Raw genomic sequence first — 25,943 nt, 5'->3', positions numbered from 1 at the left:
TGGTCCCTCTCCACCTATCCAGAGACTGTTTCGACTGTCAGTCCACGATACCCATTGGAAGGTAATCATTCAAATATCTCAGAATCTGGGTGGCCCTGCTACCTGATCTCGCATGGTCACTCAATGTCACCCCACTGATGAAGAAAGTCCGGGCAGACCTCAACAGATGGCAAACCCTACCGCTTAACCCCCTGGGCAGAGTAGCCCTCTTCAAAATGATGATACTCGCCAGGTTCCTCTATATGATCCAAAACACCCCATTTCAATTCCCACGGTCCTGGTTTAAGGAGCTTGCCAGGAGCCTGACAGTCTAATTTTTGGATTCGAGATTCCGGCCGTAGGACCTCATTGGTATCTCACAGCTTGGGGATGTCTGGATAGGCGACCAAATACGCACCTTTCCAGACTTACAATCTTGTTATCCCCTACACCCTTCGCAATTCTATAGATACCTGCAGTTACGACACACCCTCTACATGCACGTACCGCAGGCAGGGTCGGACTGGGAACCAAAACCGGCCCTGGCAAAGTGTTCGGCCGCCCCCCAGGTGCTTGGGGGTACCGCCGAGCATTTTGCCCAGGCCGGTTTTCGGCCGATTTTGTTACAGGGCCGATTTTGCAGCTATGCTGCAAAAATGGCCCCCAGGGGCCAAAAACCGGCCCCCATCCCTGCGGCGCACCGGGGGATTGCCCGGTGCCCGCTATGGCCAGTCCGGCCCTGACTGCAGGGCACATCCCTCCCAGAATACAGCCCTCAGGAGGCGTAAATTATGACAGGTAACCTGAGACGAGGGGGTGTCTCTCGTATCGACCGCTCTCTCACCAACAACAGAACTAGCACTTTGGTCCGGTTGAGAAATTTATGGGAGTAATGGAGACTGGAGAGATGCCTTAATGGCACCCAAAACAGTCACCACCTCCGCCCGGCTCCAGCTGGTCCAACTATACTACTTACACGCTGCCAACCTAACACCCAAGCGCCTCTTTAGTGCTGGTCTGAGGGCAAGTGCCTCTTGCGCGCGCTGCGATCATGACCAGGCAGACTTCTTCCACATGGTATGGGCCTGCCCTGTCAATGCATGTAGTTGGGACTCCATTGAAAAGAACTCACAGAAGTCCTGGGCTGGGAAGTCCCGCATAACCCCTTAAATATACTCCTGGGCATCATGGATGGGCTAGATGGTTCCTGAGCTGACAAACAATTTTTTACTACCGCCACAATGGTGGTCAAGCGTGAAATTGCGGCTAGTTGGATAAATCCGTTACCCCCGGGCATAACGAAATGGCGCAGAGGTGTAGACTGGTGTGCTGCACAATTGAAACTGCTGTTTGAGGCCAGAGGGTGTCCGGCTAAATACCAGAAAGTTTGAGGCAAATGGCTGGGACAGATAGATTAAACATGTCTTCCTTTGATTTGTGTACACAGTGCAGAGAGCTGTGGGTCCGTGTACTGCACATCTTTTTCCTCTACATATGGAAAATGGAATTGTCAGATAAATGCTGTGGTATACTGTATTCAACTATTGCTGGTGTTTGTTTAAAAAAACAATAACATTGTTTAAAAAAAAAACCATAATAAGCAAAATATGTGAGGGGGACGAATGGTAAATATACAAAATTCACAGAACCAAGGAGCAACGATTAAGTGAGGACATTTAGATAAGTCTTGAGGGAATGTGTCTATAGAGCAGTAAGAGCTTAAAAACATTCTTGACTATTGCCAAGGATTTGGTGATGCATGGGGTAGGCAGGAGGAATTTCCAAATCCTGGCCACACTCCCTGAAAAGAAATTGGGCTATTCTGTTTTCTTATGTGGTGGATTCCTAGAAGAAGCGATGTTGCACTGTAAAGAGAGTATTGCCCACCTGACTGGATTAGTTTGTTGGTCTGGTTTAAAGGAGTGACCAAGTGAAAATCCTTGTGTGTGATACACAAGGTGATACATGTGATACATGCTGTCCTAAAACTAGATCTACATTCAATGGTATTGTGATTTTGCCGATTTGCTAACTTGCACAGTTGTTTTTATCGTTTTTACTTAGGGGTGCTGCTAACATTACTGGGGGGAACTTTTAAAAGATTGATGTACTGCTGACATTATTTGTTGCTGACATTACTCGTGGGAAGTTTCTTTTTAAAACTTACTATTGCTGCTAGGTGTCTGCCCTCCTGCACATGCGCGTTGACACACCATGTCACCATGTTAGGAAGGCGGGCAGCGGGCTAATCACTGAAGATCAGCGGCATTATAAAAAGCAGAGACTGGCGCGAGCGCGCAGCGGGGGTGTGCCTAAGGCAAGCCCGTCTGCGCCCGTCCGCGTCCAGTGCCAGCCATGCTGCTTGCAGCTCCCCCAGGTCAGAAAAGTTCGGACGAGAGAGCAGCTATGTGCGCTCTCAAAGTCAGATTGTTTAGAGCCTACATGTTTTGAACCAGGTCGAGAGGAGGAGGAAGAGTGTGGCCACAATGAGTTTCATTGTAGGTCTTGCGCTTTTAATATGAATGCGGCTTTTTGGAAAGAGGAGGTAGAGATTTATAATTCAGCGGACACACTACCCTCAGGATCCTTGTGTAGACCCAGCTTCAGGCGACCGATTAAGGCTTGCCTGATTAATTGCAGGTCTCTTCCTAAACATGCTGAGGATATTTGGCTCTCGCTAAAGACCTATGATTGGGATATGATGTTTATTACGGAAACTTGGCTGAGAGAGAGCTCAAATCCAGATATTTTCCTATCCATCCCCATAGGCTATAGAATAGCTAAGGTTGATAGGGCAGGTAATAGGCTCGGTGGCGGCCTGGCAATAATTCTGAGGGAAGGCAGGGAAATTTCATATAAGAAAATTGAAGACATTGGACCTATAGAGGCCATGTCTTTTTGTATTAAATTTTCCATAACCTCCTCTATGGCAGGGCTCTTGGTCTATAGACCTCCCAACACTGTGTCCACCTACTGGCAGAAACTGTACAACTGTATTGCCAACCTTTCCCTGAGGCATACTAATTTCACAGTTCTTGGTGATTTTAATGTCCACATGGATAATGTGAACTGCCCTTTAGCTGTCCAATTAGGAGATACCCTTAAAGGGCTAAACCTGACTCAAAAGGTATCACGTCCCACTCATGTAGCTGGCCATACTTTAGACCTTCTTTTTACTAATGATCCCATCATTCAGGTGGAAGAGCTCTTACCAGTGACCTGGTCGGACCACATGTTGGTTATGTTCAGGCTGACTTGGAAGGTCTGTGATAGCCATATAAGGTCTATTACGGAGAATAGGAGGAACTGGAGGAAGGTCACACCTGAATCTATGGGTGGTGAACTACAGAACACTTCCCCTGAACTCTCCGGCGTTCCTAACCTTGATGCTCTTCTTTTTAACGCTTGGGTCAATTCAGTCCTTGACAAACTGGCCCCTATTAAGTCGGTTAAATTGTCCAGGAACAAACCCTCGGCTCCCTGGTTTAACACAGAGCTTCGTATGGAGAAAAGCTTTTGTAAGAGGATCAAGCGTGTCTGTAGAAAAAATTATGAACCTTCAGCCAAGTGTGAATACAAGGCAGCACAGAGGAAATTCCATAGTTTGAAGCGTAAGATCATTAGGGATTATGTGGCAAAGCAGATTAAGGACTCTGACAATTCCCCTAAAGAAATTTTTAAGATAGTGGAAGGCTTTATGAAACCTCAGGCCTTGAAGAACACTATTCCCTCATCTGTGGCTCTCTGTGAAGAACTAGCTATTTTCTTCGAAAATAAAATTTTAACCATTTATTCTTCCTTTCCTGTATCAGGTATGTCTGATATTGCAACTCATGCTATATCAAATAAATGGTCAGCCATTTGTCCATTTGAGAAGGAGGCGTCACTGAAGAAACTAAGGAATATAAAATCAGGCTCTCCACTGGACCCCTGTCCAGCCAGATTTTTTAAGCTATTATCACCTTGGCTTAATGGTATCCTGAATCCAATTCGGAATACCTCTTTGGAGCCTGGGATTTTTCCAACTAGCTGGAAAAAGACCTATGTTCGGCCTATCCTCAAGAAAGAGGATGCTGATTCAGCAGAGCCAAAAAATGTCAGCCCTATGTCCCTCCTTCCGGCACCTGCCAAATTTTTTGAAAAAGAGGTCCAGAGGCAACTTTCGGACTTCTTAGAATCGAATAACCATCTTCACGATTCCCGGTCTGGGTTTATGACAGGATACAGTACGGAGACAGCCCTTCTGGAGGTGGCAGAATCGATCCGGGAAACCTTAGACCAGGGAAGCTGCGCAATGTTGGTGCTGCTGGATTTGTCCATAGCCTTTGACACGGTTTCCCACAGGATCCTCCTGAGTAGATTACACCATTTAGGAGTAACAGGAACTGTTTTGACATGGTTTCGTTCATTTCTTGAGGGTCGGTCGCAACAAGTATTTCTGCACCCCTATGTCTCCAGTTCCGGCCCTATGCATCAAGGGGTTCCTCAGGGTTCTGCTTTAAGCCCCACGCTTTTTAATGTTTATTTGACAGCCCTTGCGGCAACTGTAGAAAAATGTGGGGTGAAGGTTGTCTCGTACGCAGATGATACTCAGCTTGTGTTCTCATTTAAAGAACACAACAAGACAGCCTTCGTCAATTTTAGACAGTGTCTCTTAAATATTTCATCATGGATGGCGGACAGCTGCCTAAAATTGAACACTGATAAGACGGAGGTCTTATTTTTTAATCAACCAACTCCTCCGTGCACTGCGCTGTGGTGGCCAGCCGAGTTAAATCCGCCCCTGCTACCTGTGTCCTCTGCTAGGAATTTGGGTTTCAAGTTTGACTCCCAACTCACGGGCAAGGCACAAATTACACATGTCTCCTCTCAGTGCTTTTGGAAACTAAAGGCATTGCGCAGATTTCTTCACTTCCTGCCAATGGATTGCAGGAAGTCAGTTGTGTATGCCTTAATTACCTCTCAACTCGACTATGCCAATAGCCTTTATATTGGTCTTCCTGAGTATCTGATGAGGAGACTACAGCTCATTCAAAATGCGGCAGCTAGGCTGATCAGTAATGTACCACTGCGACATCACATTAACCCCCATCCACGCAGCCTACATTGGCTTCCAGTTAGGAGAAGAGTACAGTTCAAAGCCCTAGTACTTGCACATAGAGCAATAAGAGGGACGGGTCCTCAATATCTGAAGCGGAGACTTCAGAAATATCACCAAGCTAGGGCACTCAGATATAATAGCTGTAACTTCCTCGCTTTATGAAGGCAATGACCGGTGGCTGTGCGTTCTCTGTAAAAACTGCTACCTTACAGAATACTATGCCCAATCACCTGAGAAAAATAGTTGCGTAAATCCCCTTTAGGAGAGCTCTCAAGACTTGGCTTTTCGGCTTGCCTTATATACGGTGGTCCTCCCTGGTCTCTTCTTCTCTTAGATAGGATGCTAGCGCCGGGACACTTCAGTTGGAGGTAGCCGTGCGCTCTACAAGCTTTAATAATAATAATAATAATAATAATGGGGAACTATTGGGGCATAAGTAAGACTGGAGTTATATGGTCAAATTTGATACTTTCAGTGACTAAACAAGCTGCTATTCAAATAGCTCATTCAGATGCAGAGTTTGTGCATATTTAAAGATTTGACAAAATTGAGCCGGGGTATATTTACAGCCTCCTGTAATCAGACATGTGGAATAATCAGGTTCTTTCTAAAACTCAGCCCCTGAAAAATTTTGCGTACTGGTATACATATTTTAACAGAAATTATTTTAAGGAAGGTGTTGCCATAATTTGCCAATTATCCGCCCCAAATTGGACAAGTGGACTTTTTGGACTTTTTGTTACCAGACAAATAGATTTCTAAAGCATTTCGTCCCATGGAGACAAGTAATTCTTCTTGTTTTGAAGGTTACAAAATAACCCAGTTTTACAATTCTTTTTTGTCTGAACCCTGGATTTTTTCTGTACAGCATAAGCAACCCACTTTGCTTCTCAAAGTAGTAACCCACATGTTAACTGCATGGTTTACCAATGCCTAATAGTTCTGTTAAATAATCTAATTTCGCATAGTACTCTTGAAGCCTGATGTACCTATGACTTTGACTAGTTTGTGAAATGTTTGATATTTTTCTGCAATTCCTACACAAAATTAAAAGCATCCAATGTAACTTGTGCTATGGTTGCCTCCATAGATAATCTCTAAATCTGTAGATAGCTTAAACCCCTTGAAAACCATACTGCACCAAATAAAGACTAGCAGTTGGAGCTTCTATTGAATGTTTTGTGGCTCACTTGATTTTGGTGTTATTAGGAGAAATATTTAATCCCTCAGGGTAAGAGTGCTTTTAATGATCACATCTCTTCCCACGATTAGTCTCTATACATTTACTTGTTTCAGATAATCTCACCCATCTCTCAAATCTTTTGCCATTTTTCGTACCTCTCTTTAGAATTTAAAATGTGCAAAGCAAAAATGATAGAATGATAATGTGTTCTTAGAAGTTCCATTATCTGTCCTCAGATTTGACAATCTTTTAGCAGTAACTTCCTCAGAAACTATTTAGTCACACTGCGGGTATAGTATTCTATCTTTGGTTGCTCATTGGCAAAACAATACAAAAAGTGTCGGAAGTCCTCATGCCCTGGGCTGGTGAGAAAAAAGGATGAAAATGGTATTGCCTTTGCCCTTGCTTATGATGGGATGATAATGATGCACTTTGTGTTCGTACGTGCCATGCGCACCCTGTTGCACCGGTAAGTAGGTGCATCAGTGTTGCAGCTTAATCAAAAAATGAGACAATGATAAGTTCTGTGGTGGTTAATTCTGAGAAAAAAACCTAGGCTGAAGCTTGCAAGTTGCCCAGTTCCAACCCTTGCAGTGGCATGGAGGTTGCACTCATTAGCCTAGACCTTGCACGTGGTGTCATTTCTGGTACACAGAAAGAATCAAGTTTGAATTAATTACTTGAATATATGACATAAAAATTCAAATGAGCTTCTTTTTCTTTCTCTTCAGCTATTGGTCAGATCAGTCCTTCTGGTTGAATAACGACATGAGTGTCCCAACAAATGGCTCAGATGTGGTGATTCCTGCAGGTACTGTACAATAGTGTGGCATACTGTTTCCAGAGAAAGAGAGGAGATGGAGAGGAGTTGGCCTAACGGCTAGGGCATTCGACCTCAAATCTGGGGAACTGGGTTTCAGTCTGGGCAATGGCGCTGAACATCCTGTGATTCTTGACAAATCACTTAATCTCCCCGTGCCTAACCAAAATGAATGTGTGTCCTGATGTAATGTAACTGGTGCTATGTATAGCACTCTGATACCCGATTCGGGTCAAGTTCGCGCTATATAAAACTCTGCAAAAATCAATTATGTACATCCTATTTCAATCAAAGCCTTGCATAATTGAGTTGGAAATATATCCGAAGTCAGTATGATCCAGCATATGTTTTAACTTAGAAGGAAACTAAATTGACAGATCAGGCCAGTATAGAAGGAATCATCATTTTAGAATGCATATAAAATATCTTCCCGCTATTAAATGATTATCTAGTATTCAGCTACCCATGCAGATAGCACAATGAATTGAGTCACCATCCAATTGTGTGATGACAATTTTTATATTTTTCACCTAACAAGGCGGGAAATCCTTGGGAAAAACATGAATTAAAAGAGGATGTGACATGCTAAGTCCTTAAACAGAGGTTTGTGTGTTGACTCGTTGGATGCCCATGGACATTAGAGGCTGTCTCCTATCTTCTCATCATCCACTTTATACCTCTTTGTATGTTGCTCAGGTGACAACTCATTTCTTCTTGTCTATGGAGGACACATGCATGGGATGTGTCTGAAGTGATGCCCATCTGTTGGAGAGCGGTCGGTCAAATAAACTAAAGCAGACAGAGTCTTAGCTTAGACATGCTAGCTCGTCTGCCTAGATACTGAATGAGTGCCCTACTGGTGCTGCAGCTGGATTGCATCCCTTAGAGATAGGAATTTTGGGTATGTCAATCTATACATACATTTGTATCAGCCTATGCAGATAGAAAGACAGAGATTGACACTGCATACACAGTTGGAGGATGTTACATAGCAGGGTACACCAGCAAGAGTTTTAAAAAAAGTGACTATTTAGAAGAAAATAGATTCATTTTTAATTAATAATCAAGATCAAAACAACAAAAATCCAATCAAGAGAATTGAAAATATACAATTATAAAGATTTCAATGACTACAGTGCCAAAAACCACAAAAGCACCAACTGTGGTTATCTGGTTGCGCTGGACTGGGACAAAGTCACAATCTCAGGCCGACTGCAATGGAGTGAGTCTGGCAAAAGGGACCCACTAGGGCCCGCTTAACACAGTGCCTTAATTCTGGTTGCAGAGTGATGCAGAGTCCCAGGCAAGGATGCATTGTGCAACAGAGGTGGTGTGAGGTCTGGGCGAGGAGGTGCGTCGCTCATAGGTGATTCAGGGAAGCTGTGGAGTGCGAGGTGATGTTCTTGCATTGAGATGCATAACTCATTGGCACTTCCGATAGGTCATATTGGGCGAGGCGATGTACATGAGTGGAGATGTGTCGCAGAGCAGCGATTCTGATGGGCGGTGTTGGGTGAGGTCCTTGGGGTGATATGTTAGCTGTGATGGGCGATTTGACATCCTAGTGTCGGGGAGATTGGCGCAGCAGATTCGATGCATTGATTCCGAGGTCAATGAGTCAAGCAGCATAATCAATGTGCCGGTTCTGCGGAAGATGTGCCACTCTGCAGAGGTGATGCGTCGGTTCTGCGTAACCCATATATGGGCTTCCAGAATACCTTCATGGTCCAGTACTGGGGTGGCACCACTTGGGAGGGCAGGACTCACAGATGACAGAGTCCAGATACTGGGTTTAAGGTTGTTGGAAGCCCGGTATGACCCTAAGGCTTCTGATCAGGAGACTAACCAACTAGCCCTTGGGGTAACTCTGGGGTCCTAGGTTTAGAGATGCAGGTCAAATCCTTCTCACCCAGGCAAGGAGAGCAGCTGGGCAGCAGTCTTTGAGAGCAGCAGTCCAGCTAAGTGGCAGTCCTTTAAGCAGCAAAACAGTCCTTCTTTCTGGCAGAGTCTACAGGGCCAGAAGTGTACTGAAGAGTAGGGGTCTGAGGTCCAATATTTATACCTGGTGCCGACTTTGAATTTGTAGAAGTTTCCAGAGGTTTCTACCCCCCTGAGGTGTCAGGTATTGCCTTCCTCTCTGTCCTGGCCCTATCTTGTCTGCGGTCACAAAAGATCAGTGTCAAACTCTTTGTGAGAGTGCTCAGGCAGCGCCTTTGTGATGTGCAAGTGTGGGAAGTGACAGCTCCTCCCCCTCATTAACTCAGAGTGGGCCATCCTGCCAACACCTATCTTCCCTTTGTCTCACCGTCTGGTAGCAATACACAGAGACCAACTGCCAGCTACACCTTGTCTGTGGCCCAGGTTCAGGCTGTAAGCACCAAATGGTTAGGACAAGAAATTGCCACTTTTCGAGAATTGCCATTTTCAGAACTGTGAATAAAATTGAAATTTGCCATTAAGAGGGCATTTAGTTACAATTCTTTCGACACCAAACTCAAACTGTTTACCTGCTCCCAACTAGGAGTCTCAGCTTATTAAATGTGATAAGGTAACTCAAATGTTATCCTATGGAAGAGGTAAGCCTTGCAGTAGTGAAAATGAATGTAGGAGTTTTTCACTACCAGAACATGTAAAACTTAAAAGTACATGCCCTACTTTTTAATACGCTACACCGTGCCATCTGGGCTGTTCAGGGCCTACCCTATGGGTGACCTATATGTAGTAAAAGGGAAGGTTTGGGCCTGGCAAAAGGTTTATTCTGCCAGATCAACATGGCAGTTAAAACTGTACACACATGCTGCAATGGCAGGCTTGAGGGCTACTTACATGGGTGGCACAATCTAGCACAATCTGTGTTGGAGACCCACTAGTAACATTTAATTTACTGGCCATGGGTACCAATTCACTAAGTTCTTACAATTAAATTAAATAGGCCAATTGGATGTAAGTCAATTTTACCATGTTTCAGGGAGAGAGCACAAGCACTTTGACACTGGTTAGCAGTGGTACATCCACAAAGTCCTACTGCCAGCAAAAATGTAGTCAGAAAACAGGAGGGTTAGAGGCAAAAAAGTTAGGGGAAATCCATGCCAAGGATGCCAGGTGTAACACACACTCAGGCAGGTATAGTGACAGCCACCTGGTAACACTAACAACACAGCCTTTGAATACTGTCGTCCAAAGATAGAATAACCTTCATTGCCCCCAAATCTGGTGGCCATTTTAGGCTGGACTTTGAAACCCGAATCATACATCTACCCTCTAGCTGACATTACAAAATAAAATTTGCATTGCAGAGCAATATGTAAGCCATACAAAGATATTATTATTCTGCCTATTATGCACTATACATTGCTGGAACGTACCACTCCTACTTAGCACTCCCTTGCTGCAACATCAGAATATAACTGATTTCTGTGTATCAAATCTTTCTTTATACCCACTGACATGCACCATTGTCCCTAATCTATATGAATCGGTACCTTGAGTGATAGTGACCCTATATACCCTGAGAAAATTGCACCATGAGTGATGAGTTCCCTTGTACCACCCCAGCGCCTTTAGACTTTGCTCCCCCAATGTGGTCCTTGCACTCTGAGAACTGTAACATGTATGATTAATGTCCTTTTTTGCCCACTCCATTCTGAGAATTGTGTCTTGAAAGATTACAGTCCCTTTGTGCTCCTTGCAACCTGAGAAATGTGCTCTGTCTGATGAGTGCCTCTGCATGACCCCTGCACCACGAGACCTGTGCCTTGAGTGAATTATGCTCCTCGGTGTCCCATGCACTGTTCCTTAAGAGATCAGCCACACAGTGTGGCTGCGGCAGCAGGAGAGCTTATTTTATCATTAATCATCTGTCTAGAAGAGCCCCCCCCGAAGGGGACCTCGAGGGCCGGCGACATAATGTCCACCAGAGCCTGACAAGGAACTGGTTCACACTGCTGGGAATCGCCCTGCGGCAGAGTGAGGAGTGCTGCCCACGCCGCAAACTCACGCCGGAGTGGTGTCAGGTCACTGGACCAATGGGGGAGGGCAGGTGAGGGTTTAGATCCCCCAATTTGGGGCACACCCTGCCGAGTGCAACGGCTGAAAGGAAAGAATATAGGGCAACGCTCCCCCATAGCACTGCTCACTTCTACATCGTGGAGCTAGGGGAGCGGTGCCAAATATATGTGTGCTTTATCAGGCCTCCCTAATCGGTATCTGACTGTCTACCAATTTTGAATTAATTTATAACCCGTGGTGAGCGGAGACAGTGCTGGAAGGGGCTGAATAGGACACAAGCACGTCACTACACGACTCGGAGGATGGAGCACAGGATACCATTGCCTTTGGGAGAAGATTACCTTTGGAGCTTAACCAGACGGCGGCCTCCCGGAGCCACAGCTAAGATTGGTAATCTAGCACTCGAGGTAGGGCATTGTCAGTGGCAGGCAGGACATAAAGAGCAGCAGGAGGTGAAAATGGATGACACAGTGAGGGGGGAGCAGCAGGAAGACGGAAGCCTCCCTGGCGGCGAGATGGAAACAAAAGGTGCAGGGGCTTGGTTATGGAAACACACCGACAGGGCGGTGTGTAGAAGGAGGGCCACTTACTTTGGGATACCTTACGGCAGGGTGAGTAGGCCTGACAAAAAGGAGGTAGCAAATATAGACAGCTCTTGCAGCCCAGCCCTGTCAGATGGCAGGGCACAAAAGAGACTAGCAAGGTAGCGAGTTGGGGTCTAACTCCAGGGAAAGGCTACCCCCACACGCAAAGGGGGCATGGAGAACAACACGAACAATCCATGAACTGTCAGTGTGATTTACGACTCTAGGAGATGCAAATGAACAAAAGACAAACAAGTGATTTATGACCAGCCGATTATTTATGGCTGATGATTTATGATGATCATGCAGAATGATTTATGACAACCGAAGGATGACCAATGGTGATAGAATGATTTATGATACCCAGAGGAATTATGACCCATGATTTATGGCTGATGATTTATGATGATCATGCAGGCGTTCTAGCAGAGGCTGCCCCCAAAGGGGGCCTCAAGGGCTGGCGCCATAATGGCCACCAGAGCCCGAAAAGGAACTGGTTCACACTGCTGTGAAGCCCCCTGAGGCAGAGTGAAGAGCGCTGCCCGCACTGCAAACTCACGTCATAGTGGTGCCAGGTCACCGGACCAATGGAGGCCAGGTGAGGGTTTGGATCCCCCAGTCAGGGGCACCCCCTCTTCTCCCCCTGCTGAGTGCAACGGCCAAAAGGAGGAGATATAAGGCAACACTCTCCTCGTGGAGCTGGGGGAGCGGCGCCAAATATTTTGAGGCCCACCCACACACACCTTGGTAACAGCAGCATTGCAGTGATGGCGGAAACACAGAAACAAAAGGTGCAGGGGCTTGGTTATGGAAACACACTGATAGAGCGTTGTGTAGAAGGAGGGCCACTCACTTTCGGTTGCCTTACAGCAAGGTGAGTAGGCCTGACAAAAAGGGGGTAGCAAACAGAGACGGCGCTCGCAGTCCAGCCCCCGCCAGACAGCAGGGCACAAAAGAGACTAGCAAGGTAGCGAGTTGGGGCCTAAGTCTGGGGAAAGGATACCCCACACATGCAAAGGGGGCGTGGAGAACAACAAGAACAACCTAAGAATTGTCTGGGTGATTTACGACCTTACAAGATGCAAATGAGCAAAAGACAAATAAGTAATTTATGACCAACCAACGATTTATGGCTGATGATTTATGATGATCATGCAGAATGATGTATGACAACCGAATGATGACCGATGGTGACAGAATAATTTATGATACCCCGAGGATTTATGACCCATGATTTATGATGTCCAACTGACACCGTATGATACCCAATGTGCAATGGCGTGTGATGATGATTTATGACCCCTGCCCCAAGAAGGTTTCCAGGGGAGTTGCATCTGTATGACGTATGTAATAAGTAATAAACTGCGGAGAACAATGACCAACAAATACAATGACTGTTAGCTGTGTTTTGTTATGCAGATGCATAAGTATGGTACTTTTCCTGGAATGGGCACAGTGTGGGTGTTATACATGTTAGTAGCTTCATTCATCATATTCAATTTGGAAATTGTTTTTGTAGGCAAATGGGTTATAGCAGACATACAAACGCCAACCCTCGAGAATCTCACTATCTATGGCGTCCTCGAACTAATAAATCTTACTGAGCCTTCTTCAGGATACAAGACAGTGGTACTAACTGCTACCTATATCTCTATTCAGGTAAGAAAAATACGTAAAATCCCCAGTCTAGGTACAGATTACACGTGAAACCCATTTTTGACAAATACCTACTGTTCTCACCAGATCAGTTGTTAGAATGATTATTTTATCACTTTTTGTTGTAATTGAAATTGTCTTTACAAAAAACCCAGATTCACAGAAGCATTTCTTCTGCCATCAAGCAGAGCGCTACTTGATAATGTGATTTAGAATTTTCTGTAGCCTGAAGATGAGTGATGGGTTACAAACTGTAAACGTTGGCTGAGAAGTGGCAGATACGGCTTAATTCATTCAACACACTGCTGTTACAGACATCCTGTACAGCTTTACTGACCTGAGGTTGTCACCAAAATAAACTTGAAACAACCAAAACATTAAAAAAAATGCATGTAAATTTCAAATGGTTGTGAGAAGTATAAACAACAGAGAAAGAGGTCTTTATGGAACTGCAAATATCACCAGTAAAGTGATGACATTCTTTGAAGGAGACCTAGAATGAGGAGACACTCTAATGATAGTCTATTAAAATGTTAAATAGCAGGGGCCAAATTTCTGATAGTTTTGTGTTCCCTTGCGCCACACAAGGGGTTTCAAGGTTGACGCAACACTAAAGTCAGATTTATTAAGCCACGCAAGGCCTCTTTTCGTGGCTCTACATGGCCTGATAAATCTGGAGTAATGCAAGGCAGCGCAAAACACTGCCTTGTGTTTCTCTGCCCCAGGGAAGAGTTCCATGGTGGTGTGGGGGGGTGTTCTCACGCACCACCCATGGATTTTTGCTCATTCCCAGATTTACCATTAGTGTAAACCTGGCAATGTGTCAAAATGCTAAGCAGATGCGTAACGGGGAGCAATATCTTTATTCTGCAGCACACATAGAAAGAGAAAAATGCCTCTCACAATTGTTTTTGTGCAGGAAGGTGCCCCTTCTTGCACAAAAGCAATCCTCCTTACAACACAGGCACCATTCAACCATGGTGCAAGGATGTATGCTTTGAAGATAGGCAGCCAAAAGTGCTCCAGCGCATGGAAGGAACAGGAATGCTCTGTATGATGTTAAATACAGCGCATTCCTGCCCTTTCCCTTTCATGCAGCGCAGCAAGGTGGCTTGCTGGGTTGCGCTGCGTGAAAGTATGATAAATATGCCCTCAAATGTGTTAAGATAAAAAGTATGTGATGCGAATCTCCGTAATCTAAATGTGCATGAAAGTAAAGCTGGTGGAGTTTGTATAGAAATATGCCTAAAGTGAATACATGCACAGCAGAACGGCAAGCAAATGGCAGCAGGTGGTAAATGGAGATTTGTGCAGATCAAAACTCTGGAGTAATGACAAAGAAGGTATACAGGAACCACGCATCAGAAGCAGTGGAAGCGAAAACAGTGCATGTGTTCAGGGCCAGACTGGCCGTAGCGGGCACCGGGCTATCCCCCGGTGCGCCGCATGGGTGGGGGCCGGTTTTGGGCCCCTGAGGGCCTTTTTTGTTACAGGGCCATTTTTGCAGCATAGCTGCACAATCGTCCCTGTATCAAAATCGGCTGAAAACCGGCACTGGCAAAGAACTCGGCGGCACCTTCGCCGGGGGTGGGGGGTGGGGGGGGGAGTGGCCGAGCACTTTGCCAGGGCCGGTTGTGGTTCCCAGTCCGGCCCTGCATGCGTTGATAAAGTTCTGAGCAAGAAATACGCGAACAGTATTATTGCTTTAATAAGGGCAATAATACAGACATAAATACAGTTTTTCAATTGTGCAACTTGTTTACCAGTGATGAGCACTGGCACTGGTTTTCAGGGAGCACAATACGTTTAGCAGTGGGTTGCACTTAAAATTGCAAATGCATACTGGGCAGTCATTATTCATGAATTTTTGGGAACGCACTTTGATGCCAGACCATGTCACATGACTGCACCTTAGTGAGGCATCACAGTCACCCAACAGTCTAGGACAGAATACAGCACTTGCCCGTCTGCCCCAACTCACAATGGCTAATAATCTTTTGCTGGGGATGGAGCAGGCCTCTCCTCCCATGCATGCTTCCATCTGTGCCAGCTCACTAGTGTCCCACCCAGTATTGCTGGTCGCAGCCCAGATCTGGAGCCAGGAAAAACAACACAGCTCTGCACATGGACCTGTGCAGGTCCATCCATGTCACAGCAGATTAAGAGTCTAGTTTTGAGTTACATATGCACCCTCAAATCTACCCAAGACCCTCAGCAGTTGGAATGGGCCATAGACTTGATCCAAAATGTGCAGTGTGCTTGCTCCAACTACAACCAATCGCATGGAGAATGTGAAAGGAAGTGAATCCTGTTGCGTTGCTAGTACTTTCCCAGAAGCACCTGCAGGACCCATACTCTTGCTGCTATCAATGGACCTGCAACTCCTGCGCCCTGGTACAGGGACGAACAGGCCTGCGCTGTTTTACAAGACCTACTCTCTCACTATCCCCTGCTTTCATGGCACCGGAAGCTATATGTCCTCTCCCTATCACCAGCAGAGCACTTGTCTCTGACGCTCCAGGCTGACAGAGCTGGTGGGTGATGGATGGTGGGGGTAGAGGAGCAGATGGGTCTCCTATTTAAGGAAGAAGGGGCACCAGTGCCACACGTGTCCCCTTGGCAGGTTAACTCGGCGTCAATATGTGGTGCCCACTGACAGACCGAGTAGGGCTATGATGCACCTGATCCACTGCGTGGTTGTTCTGTGGCTCCTATAGAGGGGTGGTTGTGAGGCTGTTCTAGTTTGCACCATATAGATGGGAAAGTAGAGCCGTTGGACACTTTTGTGTTTGAGGGAGGCTTGCCCAGTCTCTCTTAAGTAAGGTGCTGGATTCCTTTTCTCAGTAGCTCCTTTCCCCGGCCCTGCCAGCCTCAATACCAGCACACGAACCGAACCTGCCCAGTAAGCTCTTTTCTCCAGGGATTCACAGAAATAGATAAAAATAGTTCACCGCTTTTCTATGCGGTTTTTAGGTCTCGACTTAAACAGCTTTAGCTGCCTGTACCAAGACCTGTTGTTTCTAGTACCAGCATATGCTCTTGATTGGTTAGCTTTGATGTCTATCTCAGTTTCACGTTCTTGATTTGATGGCTTTCTCCCTTATTCATGAGTTTACCCTGCTTGCACGGTGCCTCACAGAGTTCTGACTGGATGAGTTTTAGCCTTCCTTGGCACACTTGAGGGTTGTATTTCATTATTTACTACTGATCGCTTCAAAGGGGTGCATGTGTTTTCTTGCCCTCTCCTCCTATATTTGCTAAATCGCTGCCATGGGTGGCACATGTGTGTTCCCATGTGTGTTCCCACGTGTATTTTGGCGCATTCCCAGATTTACCATAACTGGTAGACCTGGAAGTGTGTCAAAATGCTACACTTCCCCAGGGAAGGCGTCATGAGGAGAAATATCTTTATTTCTCCTCACTGATTCCTCTTTCTAAATGTGCTGCAGTGTGCAGCACATTTTGAAAGAGGAAAAGGCCTCTGTGGAGTGTTTTTGTGCAGGAAAAAGTGTCCCTACCTGCACCAAAACAATCCCGCTTACAACACAGGCACCCTTGCACCGTGGTGCAAGGCTGCCTGCGTTGGCGCTGGGCAGCACATTGGGCGCAGGCGCTGGGAAAAGCCAGGAATGTGCAGCATTCTGTTAAACTCGGAGCATTCCTGCCCTTTTCCCATCTTGCAGCGCAGCGACGTGGCATGCTGTGCTGCGTGACCTTATGATACACACGCCTTTGGCCTCCATTACGAGTGCCTCTGAGAAACAAATGCTATTTCTTTCATCTGATAATAACTGATACACTGGGTTCGAAAAAAATCGGACCTAATGCAAGATTTCGCCAATGGAATGGGGACCAACTTTGGTGTTTCTTGCCCGAAAAACCACGTTGTCTTATTTACCTGCTATTTTCACCTGGTACATTTCATCCAGTTTCACCAAGTCGTACTTACAATGTTTTGCCTTTTAAACAGGTGTTTCCCCTTGATCAATTTCGGCAGGTTTAAACTGCCGGAATCCACCCAGGGAAGTGTGCAATGCGGTGAGGAAAACACCAAACAACCTGTAATTCCGATCAGGACCTAACCCTGAACTGGTAGAGCACGCCCTAGTACTGCAACACTGGCTGTCACGTGAACTCATTCCTCAATGGCAATGCAAATGACAATAGTTACAGTTAAAGGGCATTGGCGCAAAGTGGTTTAAAGAAATCCTGGAAAAGAGATCTCCTTTGTACAACATGTAATGGGATGTAAGGAAATGTCCCAACAAGTGAACTGTCTGACTCCGAAGAAAGGACCTAAGTACAAATTCGTTTTGAAAAATTGTTCAGAGTGAAATGTTACCTCTGGTTTCCATGTGGAAAGTGATTTTTAAACCTCTGCAGTCTTAGTGATTTTCTGTTTTACAAAAAATGTGTACAACCTTGCGTTTGGTAATTAATGCGGTAATAAACGTGTGCAGTGAGTTTGAAATATGAATCTCTGTATGTATTTTCTACTGACCATGCCCACATGCTAAAGTTGACTCCATGTGTGCTCTTGCTCACAATAGGGTGGCCGGTTAATAGGAGGCTGGGAGAATGATCCATTCCAAGGAGAGTTACACATCATCCTGAAAGGAAACCACTCGACGCCTGAATCAGTCTTGCCAGATGGACCCATTGAAGGGGCAAAAGTACTAGGTATACCATGGAGGGTTTGAAGAATATGAGACTCTTCTTGCTTAATCCGCTTTTTTTAAAATTCTCAGTAGAGAAAAATAATTTTCTACCGTAATCGTGTACGCAATATGCTAGTAGAAAAGTAGTGCATCACTAGATTAGATTCACTGCTATTAAAGGCTTTTGTAAACACTTGGGCCATATTTATGACCCCAGTTGTGTCGTGCTAGCAACATGCAATGTGGTACATGCGTGGCGTAACTGAAAAATTAGATTTATAAAGCCACGCTAGGCCACTCTGCGTGGCCCTGAGCGGCTTCATGAATCTCAAGTAAAGCAATGCAGCGCTTTCACTGCATTATTTTTCTCTGCGCTAGGGAGGCATTCCATGGGCATTGCGTGGGTGTTCTCACACAACTCCAGTCGTATTTAACATATTCTCAGATGTACAGAACTGGTAAAGCTGGGAATGTGCCAAAAAGATATGCCTTCCCAGAGAGGCGTAATGAGCAGAAATAGCTTTATTTCTCATTTCTTCCTCTTTCTACGTGTGCTGTATTCTGCCGCATTTATAGACAGGGAAATGTGCATCTCAGGATTGTTTTTGTGCAGGAAGGTGCACCTTCCTGCACAAAAACAATCCTGCATCCAACACAGGCACCCTTGCACCATGGTGCAAGAGTGCCTGCGTTTGCGCAAGGCAGCCAAAATCACCAGCACAGGAGAAAATGCAGGAATGTGCCGTATTCTTTTATATACAGAGCATACTTGCCCTTTCCCAAGCAGGGAGCTCAGTGCAGCAAGGCGACTTGCTGCACTGGGTTGTATGATGTAACAACGCATTCCATTGTAATGCATGCCTTTACCACGCATGTGTTACAATGTGAATGCTTTCATCACGTATAACCTTTACCACGTATGCTTTTACAATGTATTTTGTTGTAAAGCAGGTATGCCCTTTTTTAAAAATACATGCTCATACTCTAAGCCATAGATCTAGACCCCAGTGCACCCCTGCCCTGTTAAAAAAAATACCCATCATTGCCCTAATCCCTAAACCGAGACCCCAGCGCGCCGCCTGCCCTGTTTATAAAATACTCGTCTCTTCCCTGAGCCCTAATTCTTGTCCCCAGTGCGCCCCTCGCCCAGTTGAAAAAAATACCTGTCTCTGCCCTAATCCCTAAATTTAGACCCCAGCGCGCCGCCTGCCCTGTTTACAAAATACTCGTCTCTGCGCTAAGCCCTAATTCTTGTTCCCAGTGCGCCCCTCGCCCTGTTTATAAAATACCAACCCTAATCCTAATAATCTCTAATCCTGCGTGACCCCCTCCTATCTATCCCCTGGTCCCCAGATCTTTTAAACTAAAATCATCAATCCCCCTTACCTTTTCCGGACGCGGCACTGCACACACGTCGACAAGAGGAAGCGGAAGTACCTCTTCAGTCCTCTAACGATTCCGATTTCCTATACCATGCAGGTGCCGTTACCAGCATATGCCCTCCCCACATACGTTGCTAAAAAATGCGTGGTGATGGCTATGCGCGGTAACTGTGTGTGCATGGCAATGCCTGCCTAGTAAAGGCCCTGTGTGGAAACAGACGCGTTGTAGTGGCTGTTTCCCGCTGCACTGCATGATTTTTTGTAAATATGCCCCTTGGATAGTCTATTATACACAACCAGACACCCCCTGATGCTTTTTCTCAGTTTTTCAGGTTCTTTATAAAGCCTACTTCCTTTCTGTCTTTGTCATTTTTTTTAATCTTTATCTTTCTCTTATTCTATCTTTCCACTGTTTGTGTTTTCTCTTTTTGACTAGCTGAAAGTTTGAATAAGATATAAGTGCAGGTCCCACAAAATAAATGTTGGTGCACCCCCACCTGCAACCACTGACCCAAAAAAATCACCTCTTGACAGGAAAAGCTATTCAACCAAGTGCTGAGTAGGAAGCGGTGAGAAAATGGCTTGTGAATGCCCACAAATAAGAAAGGTGGGCGTTCACAGACTTCCATGGCATTGTTGCCCTGGAGCGTCCATTCTACACAACAGAAGAAGTTTTAGTCAGAAGGAAACCTTTGTGTTAGCAACTCATTTTATGAGTACGTACCGGACTTCTGTGAGTTACAAAATGGATTTTGCACTCCTATAAAAGAGTATTTTTACAGATACATCAGATCTAGAAGCACACACAGCATTATGAATGAAGCTGCTTCAATGTTGGCTGCTTTCATCCTGCATTTGCTTCCAGGATTTTAGAATTAGCAACAATTCTATTTAACGGAAAGACAGCCCATCTACCCTCACGATTGGGGGTCTATTTACTAAGATTTTACGCCGTGTTGTGACGCAAATCAACACAAAATCTGTTTTACCTAATTCCTTTCCAGCGCTAAACTTGTTTAGCGGTGAAAAATAATCTGAAAGTAATGCAAAGCAGCGCATAGTGCAGCTTTGCATTACTTAGTGCCAGGGGTCATACCGTGGGGGGGGAGGGATGCATGGGCGTTCCCATGCAATCACCCAAGCTTTTTGATGCTAAGCCCTATTTACTTAAAAAAGTAGACAGGGTTTAGCGTCAGAAAAAAACACCTATTTAAATAGGCGCTATGAATGAGAAATGCTCTCATTTTTCCTTCCTTTTCAGACTTTGTGTGTTTGGTGCACTGTACAGCACACTAACAAAGTGGGAAACGGTTTAAAGTTAGTCTGACAGTAGTATTGTGTACTGGAAGGCTATCCTTCTAGTGCAAACCCTATGCTCGACTCATGCAGACACCCTTGCACTATGGTGCAAAGGTGTGTGCACGGCGCGCTGCAGCTCATTTCGGCGCCGGCGCTAGGGAGAGGGGAAGAGAGTTACATATTTCTGTACATGTGGTGCTCTCCAGCTCTTTTCTTCTTGCACAATGCAGTGCACCTTCTTTGCCTGCTGCGCTGCGTTGCGTGAGATTTTAGTAAATCTTTCCCTAGGTTTCATGTTCATGACGTCATTTAAATGATAAGAAATACTGCAAGGACTGTAGACTGACTAAAGTTCTGTTTCATGTATTTGTGGTTGGTTGTTCAACAGGTATAAATGAAATTGCTTTTTGATGTGGATATTCCTTTCGTTTCTGTTTTCTTTTATTATCACACGTCGACAGTAGGACCCTTTGGTGCAAATGATTAGTAAAAAACAAAGATCACTTAACAATCGTACTTTGCAAATGCATAACAGTGTAAATAAAAGAAGGAGTAAGGAAAACGAACTTTAATGTGTAGTTAGCAAAAGAGGATATAAAGAAACACCGTAAATCATGGAGCTTGTGCAAAGAGATAAAACACATTAAGAACGCGAAGCACTTATTGGAACCCCGGAATCTTGTCGCGACTCGACAGACTACACTGAAACCAGTCCAGCCTGTCCTTTGGTTAGGAGTACCATCAGGGTTGGGTGTGGAGCCAAAATCAAGTTGCAGTTAGAAGTTTCTTGCCTGGAAGTTCCACCCTCCCACAGGTTGTTCATGTTCTCCCCATAAATAGGAACATTTTCTGGAGGCTCTACCCGTGTCTATTTCTCTCCCCTGTCTTGTAACATTGTATTTATAAGACCTTTGCTTCTATGAGAAATTTCAGAGAGAAGGTTGTGAGACGTCTGAGCCATGGAAGCCACAGCCAGTCGGACACTTTTCCCTCCTGGTTGAATTTCTTCAATCCAAAATCCACTAGTGTTACGTCCTTTGGTCTTTCCTCAGTTTCAGTTTCTGCTGGCCTCACCCATAATGCAGCAGCCCCCACAGCACATTGAGTGTAGCATGATGGATTTGGCTCAAGTTATAAAGCAGCTTTAGTTTTCTCTAATGAAAATTACCTTTCCACCTGGCCTTATCGAGCTGACTCAATTTAAGTTTTTATAGCTGAGATAGTTCTGGTTGAGGGTGAGGCTTGTGCACACCTGGTACAAATGCAAGTGATAGGGGCTTGTTTACATGTGTTTTTTGGGGCAAACGCTTTGACATTTTCCACTGCCCTCTGGTTTGGCAGATGGTAGCCCCACTGAAATTACCCAAGGCTCCTTCATGTAATGTCCTCATATCTTCAAGAGCCAATATGTAGACGATGCTCATGGGGAGGAATCATGATATGTCGAGTGCTACTTCGTCATTTACAACTGCAGGCTCAGCGGCCTCACTGTGATCCTACTTTAGCTGTTTTGAAAAAAATGGCGTCTCATATGTCTTATCGATCAAATAGTCAACTTAAGTATTGTATAAATCTGGTCTGTGACCCCCCACAGCCCCCACACCACCACCATCTGGGTCTCCCATTTGCTAGCGTGTCTGGTGCCCAATATCGTAGCTCAAATGTTTCTGTGTAAGAAAGGGGAATCTTGGGAAAATGCCTCCAAGATTCTCTATCTTGGGTGTCCCACTCACTCAAACTTACTCACGAGAAAGAGGTTATAGAGTTTACAGATAGCGGATTACTTTAACTTTCCTGCTTTTAATTGTTTTAATTGCAAACATATTCAAAATATGGAAGTTATCCCTCACCAAGGTACTTGTAGAGAGTACCTGTATCAATATTATGGAAATTATTTTCAATGGAAAAGGCCAGACATGATATAGTCACCCATCAGAACTTAGATACACCAAGACAGGTCAAATAATGACTTTGTTCCTTACAGCGAAATTGTGGAGGGCTCGTATTTGATGTTCTTATTTATGTTCAAGTGCTGGCGGTGACAATTGAGAAATTTGGACAAAATATCTGATTAAAAATATCAAGAGGCAGAAATACCAGAAAATAAATATAGTGCTACACAAATATTGTGATGCACAAGTATCGTTGACAACAATATAATTTTTTTAGGAAAGTATTTTTGGCTTTAGTAATATTGATGTTCTTAATATCGTTTTCAATAGCATAATGGTCAAAATATATTTTTCCATTATTTGAATGTGGTTTAGTTGATATGTTAATTTTATGTGTTACTATTATTTATATAAAGGTCACTTTTTTTGTAAATATAGTTTGTAATTTTAAGTAATTTATATATTTTTATAGCAATTTATAGTGTCATAGTGGGTTGTTGGGTTTATAGCCGGAGAGTGTGAGAAGTAAATTAAGCCATAATTAATTAACATGTAAATATTTCTTGCTAATTATCTAATTGATTTCAATTATGTAATTTATAGAATGCTTATTTATTTTACTTATATTTTTGTTGCGGGCTGCTTGGATTGCAGGGGTCTAGGGTGAGAAGTTGGGTAATAATTAATTATTTTAGAATAACTGTTAATTATTATTTAGTTTTTAATATTGTAAAAAGTGGAATACTGAATTCTGCTAATAATTTAGTTATGGGATGCTGAGAGTTTAGGAATATAGGGTGGGAACTAATGTAATTAATAATTCATGTATTAATAATTATTATTTGTAATCTAATTATTGAATTGAATTTTAAATATCTGAATTATGCAATATTTAATTCATTTAATGTCATTTTTGTTGGGGACTGCTAGGTTTGTAGGGGTCTAGGCTTGGAAGTTAATTAATTATTGATTAATTAACAATTAATTACTAATGGTTAATTATTTAATTCATTATAAATATGCAAATTATGGAATACTTATTTTTAAATTTATATTTTAGGTATGGGCTGCTAGATGTATAGGGCTATAGGGGGAAAAGGTCATTAATAATTGAATGACAAATATTTATTAGTTGATAATTATTTTAATGAATTGCAATTATTAGAAAAACATTTTTTATTACATATATATGTATGTTAAATATTATTTGTTGTATTAACCCCTTCGCTGGTAGGCCTTTCCCCCCCTGTGCTAAGCCTTTTTTGGCTATTTGGGGTAGTTCGAGCTTAGGCCTCTGTAACTTTTTGACCACAAAAGGTATCCACACCAAATTTACGTCCTTTTCTTCCAACATCATGGGGATTCTAAAGGTACCCAGGGTTTGTGGATTCCCCTGGGGGGGACCCAGAAATTAGCCAAAATACAGCAACATTTTGTTTTTGGGGGGAAAATGGGAAAAAAGTGCTGCACATGAAAGTGTCCGGGGTTTTCCCTGAAAATGGTATCAAAAAAGGGTTTGTGGGGCTGAAATCACAATTTTCCCAGCTTTTAGGGAATCACAGACTTTTGTCAGAAAACCAAAATTTTTTACACAGTTTTGGCATTTTTCTGGGAAATAGCCTATTTTTGCTATTTTCTTTGCTTTCTACCTCCTTCCAGTTGATGGCAGAAATGGGTATGAAAGCAATAATGGATCCTGGAAAGCTATACATTTTGGAAAAGTAGACAAAATTCTGAATTCAGCAACGGGTCATTTGTGTAGATCCTTCAAGGTTTCTTTATAGAAACTAACAGTTAAATATAGGAGAAATTGAAAATTAGTTGAAGAAAACAGCCTTTTGTGTCAACGTTTTCACCTGTAACTTCTTCTAATTATGACAGCTCTTTAAGCAATATACTGTTACATCCGCGGGACTTTACTGGTTGTGGGGATATATAGGACTTGTAGGTTCACCAAGAACCCGACGAACCCAGAGCCAAAAACGGAGCCGCGACTTGCAATAGTTTTTATCATGTAGCGGGTATCTAGCAATTATTCTGGGAAAATGTATACATGGAAAAATTGGTATGAAAGACACCTATGTATTTCTGAAATGGGAACAAAATATAGAGTTTAGAAACAGTAGATATTTGCACATTTACGAAATTGGGAACACTCATACTAGCATGAGAATTATCGGTCATTTTTCAAAATGACTTCTTTTTACACATTGACTTTCATTTGGAAGGCAGGAATGCATTGAAAGTCAATAGGTAATAACAGTTGCTTTACAAATCTGAATTACCCCAAGTCTCCCGATAAAAATGGTACCTCACTTGTGTGGGTAGGCATAGTGCCCACGACAGGAAATGGCTCAAAACGCAACGTGAACACACTACATTTTCACAGTGAAAAATTACCCTTTTTTTCGCAAAGTGCCTAGCTGTTTTTTTTTTGACCCTAGCTCTGCCAGCACCTAGGTGAACCTAGCAAACCTATACATTTTTCCCCCTCCTCGAACCCATGTTGTCCCGACCTCACCGCAAAGCTCCGCAGGGTTCCCTGCAGTGTTGCAGGAGGTGGCCGGGACTCAGAGCTCACCCCAAGTCCCCCTCGGTCCTCTGGGCAGGCGGCTGTCTTCCCGAAGGCCGAGCCGACGCCTCTCCGGCATCAAAGGCTTTCCTTCCCGGTGGGGGCGGCGCCACGGGTGGAGGCTGGGAACCGGGGCGCTTCCCAGGTCCTCGGCGCAGGCAGCTGCCTCGTCGGTGGCCGCTTCGGCTTCGGCTCCGACCCCGCCCCCCTCTCCGATGCGGCACGGGTTGGTGGAGGTTGACCCGGCGCCACAGGTGGACACTTCAGTGCTGGTCAAGGATCCATCGGTGTCTGTGGTGGACTCCCCGGCGCCGTCCCGACGTCGGCTCGTCGACTCTTCACCGGACTTCCCTTCCTCTCCGGAGGGTTGTTGTCTCCTCCTCTCCTCTTCATCGGAGACCGGGCACCGCGTCGTGGCCTTTTTGCCCCGGTGGATTCCAGGGCGGGTTCTATGCCATCTCCATGTCCTCAGCCCACAGACCCGCTCTTCCGTTCTCTACATTTGTCAGCCCCGCAGGCTTCTCCGCCCTCTCCAGAGATCCCTCAGGTTCCCCACTCATCCGTGGGTTTCCCATCCTACAGGGGCTGGTCTGTTTTCCCTCCAGCGGGGCACGAGGATGGGCGTCTTAGGTTGCAGCCCTTGGCCACGGAGGAGTTGCTCCCCCCCACAATGCCCTACGGAGGCGAGTGGCTTTTGTCCGGGCCATTTCCATTGCCACTGGCATTCTGCAGATGGTCAATCTGATTGCCCCACTCTCTACGGACCACTTGTTAGAGGTTCTCCATCAGGGCTTTTTAAGCGTCCCTCC

General features: G+C 44.6%; 1 protein-coding gene across 2 annotated transcripts in view; it reads left to right on the top strand.

Annotated features, from left to right (window-relative positions):
- Nucleotides 1-25,943, top strand: part of LOC146830894 (fibrocystin-L-like) — a 1,907,335-nt gene that overhangs the window by 1,531,190 nt on the left and 350,202 nt on the right. For both annotated transcript variants that reach the window (XM_085605084.1, XM_085605082.1), the window contains exons 56-58: nucleotides 6,995-7,074; nucleotides 13,195-13,334; nucleotides 17,882-18,011. In XM_085605084.1, the coding sequence (XP_085461210.1) occupies nucleotides 6,995-7,074; nucleotides 13,195-13,334; nucleotides 17,882-18,011 (350 nt within the window). The remainder of the gene's footprint in view (nucleotides 1-6,994; nucleotides 7,075-13,194; nucleotides 13,335-17,881; nucleotides 18,012-25,943) is intronic.

The sequence above is a fragment of the Triturus cristatus genome, chromosome 5_1, assembly GCF_964204655.1.
Source record: "Triturus cristatus chromosome 5_1, aTriCri1.1, whole genome shotgun sequence".
Taxonomy (NCBI): domain Eukaryota; kingdom Metazoa; phylum Chordata; class Amphibia; order Caudata; family Salamandridae; genus Triturus; species Triturus cristatus.
This window is presented reverse-complemented; position numbering and strand designations above follow the sequence as displayed.